Source organism: Lolium rigidum, chromosome 6, assembly GCF_022539505.1.
Source record: "Lolium rigidum isolate FL_2022 chromosome 6, APGP_CSIRO_Lrig_0.1, whole genome shotgun sequence".
Lineage (NCBI taxonomy): Eukaryota > Viridiplantae > Streptophyta > Magnoliopsida > Poales > Poaceae > Lolium > Lolium rigidum.
This window is the reverse complement of record NC_061513.1, coordinates 343,826,899-343,828,733: the sequence shown is the minus strand read 5'-3', so window position 1 is coordinate 343,828,733 and position 1,835 is coordinate 343,826,899. Positions and strand designations below refer to the sequence as shown.

The 1,835-nt window shown below is 55.9% G+C and overlaps 1 protein-coding gene across 1 annotated transcript; it reads right to left on the bottom strand.

The window, feature by feature from the left end:
* Positions 1-610: 610 nt before the first annotated feature.
* LOC124668102 (monothiol glutaredoxin-S2-like) lies at positions 611-1,373 on the bottom strand. Its single transcript, XM_047205299.1, has one exon. It carries the CDS (start codon positions 1,253-1,255, stop codon positions 890-892), a length of 366 nt encoding a protein of 121 aa, XP_047061255.1. The 5' UTR covers positions 1,256-1,373; the 3' UTR covers positions 611-889.
* Between the last annotated feature and the right edge of the window lie 462 nt (positions 1,374-1,835).

Sequence of the window (1,835 nt, the reverse complement as noted above, 5' to 3'; positions counted from 1 at the left end):
GCTTATGTTTGACTCCTTTAGTGTCCACGACTCGATGTAAACGGATACATTTGGTATCCAAAATGTATCAGACCGCTGGAGATGCTCTTACAACAGGGAAGAAAATACAGCTGAGGTCAGCTCTATTGCCTACAGTATCATCTTCCACTAATGGAAGATGGAGTACATATTGCTATTTCTACAAAGGATTTGAGAAATTCCATTGCTTCCATCTGACCTCATGCATGGGTGTACACCAGCTGCGTTGCGTTTTTGCGTACCAAGTGAGACTGATGCCATTTCGATCATTGCCCGCAAAGCGGCCATTAGGGTTGCAAGTTAGTGGTGACGTCCCCCTCCATTACCCACCCCCCACCTCGGCACTTGAATATGTTATCTTGCTGCCATAGAATAATCGGCTTCCGAGCATGATTATACGTCAATCATGTGCGTGCGCGGTGGTCACTAGTTAATTTTCGCACCAAAGAGGAACATCACATCAGGACAAAATAGAAGCAGGATTTTAAACAAGTGAGCTCAGCAAATTAAGAGTGGTATCATTTGAAACAGCTAGCTGCTGCTGCTAGTAGTACTGGAGGAGTAGAGAGTCCTAAGTAAAGTAATAATCACATTTAGGTCCAGCCCTTCAATTTGTCTTGAAATTAAACACCCACCTATATAGTTCATGCTTGGCTCCTCTAAAGCTTGGCAGAAACTGCAGTACACAACTTATATATCGTGTAGTTTCTTACTCCTTGGCTCCTCTAAAGTTTGCAAATTACAGAACTCGACAGTGGTTTTCATCATATGTACATACAGAAAAGATCGATGAAGCGTGCGCGCGCACGTGCGCACGAGAGAGATGCGCGGGAGGGAGGGGATCGAGGCTTAGCGAGAGATGGAGCTTGTGCTAGACGTAGAGTGCGCCGACCTCCCTGAGGCGCGGGACGAGGCGGCCGCTGAGGTGGAGCCCCATGAGGCCCTCGAGTCCGCCGACGGGCGCGCCGCCGACGAAGAGCGCCGGCACGGCCGCGTTCTGGCCGCCGGCCTCCGCCGCCGCGAGCTCCTCCGCGGCGCCCTCCAGCTCGATGACGGTGGCGTGGGCGCCCACGGCGGCCAGCAGGCTCTTCATGACGTGGGCCATGTAGCAGCCACGCCGCGCGAAGATCACCACGGGGCTCTCCCGGACCAGGCGCCCGAACCGCTCCGCCGGGGCCTCCTCCTCCCCCGCCGGGTCGATGGTCAGCCCCCGCCGGATGCTCGCCACCGCCTGCATGCTCGACCCACCGACGCTGCCGTGAAGATGGATGGGATTAGTTAAGGACGGCCGGCGATCCCAAAGGGAACGGTGTGTGAGACAGGGCGGCCCCGCCGTGAATATGGGTGTGGATCCGGAGGAGGTGGAGGGAGACGGGAGAGGCGAGCTTGGCTCGGCGGGTTTATATATAGAGGAGGCCGGAGCGGCACATGGGCCGGGGTGGGGAGGTGACGTCAGGCGAGCGCGCGGTGACAGGGAGCGGCGGGGCCTGAGAGGTTGCGTCACCACGTGGCTGGAGACGGACAGCGCGCGAGCGGGCATTAAATTCTAGCTAGCCGGAGTACGAAAGAATCCGAGCTAGCTGGACGCGCAACGGTGGTGGTGAAAGGAAATTGCTCCTATTCTTCTCCGGCTCCGACCTCCGAGAGAGCAGCAGCAGTACGAATTCCAAGTGGCATTTTCTTCGGTTTTGTAACTTGCGATGGAATCCGTTTTGCACAGGTTCGACGTGCGATATTTTTGGGGGGGCTGGGTTTGGTGAGTGGGATATCCGGGGCAACGCGAACCACCCGTCGGTAGCTACGAGCTAGGAAGATTC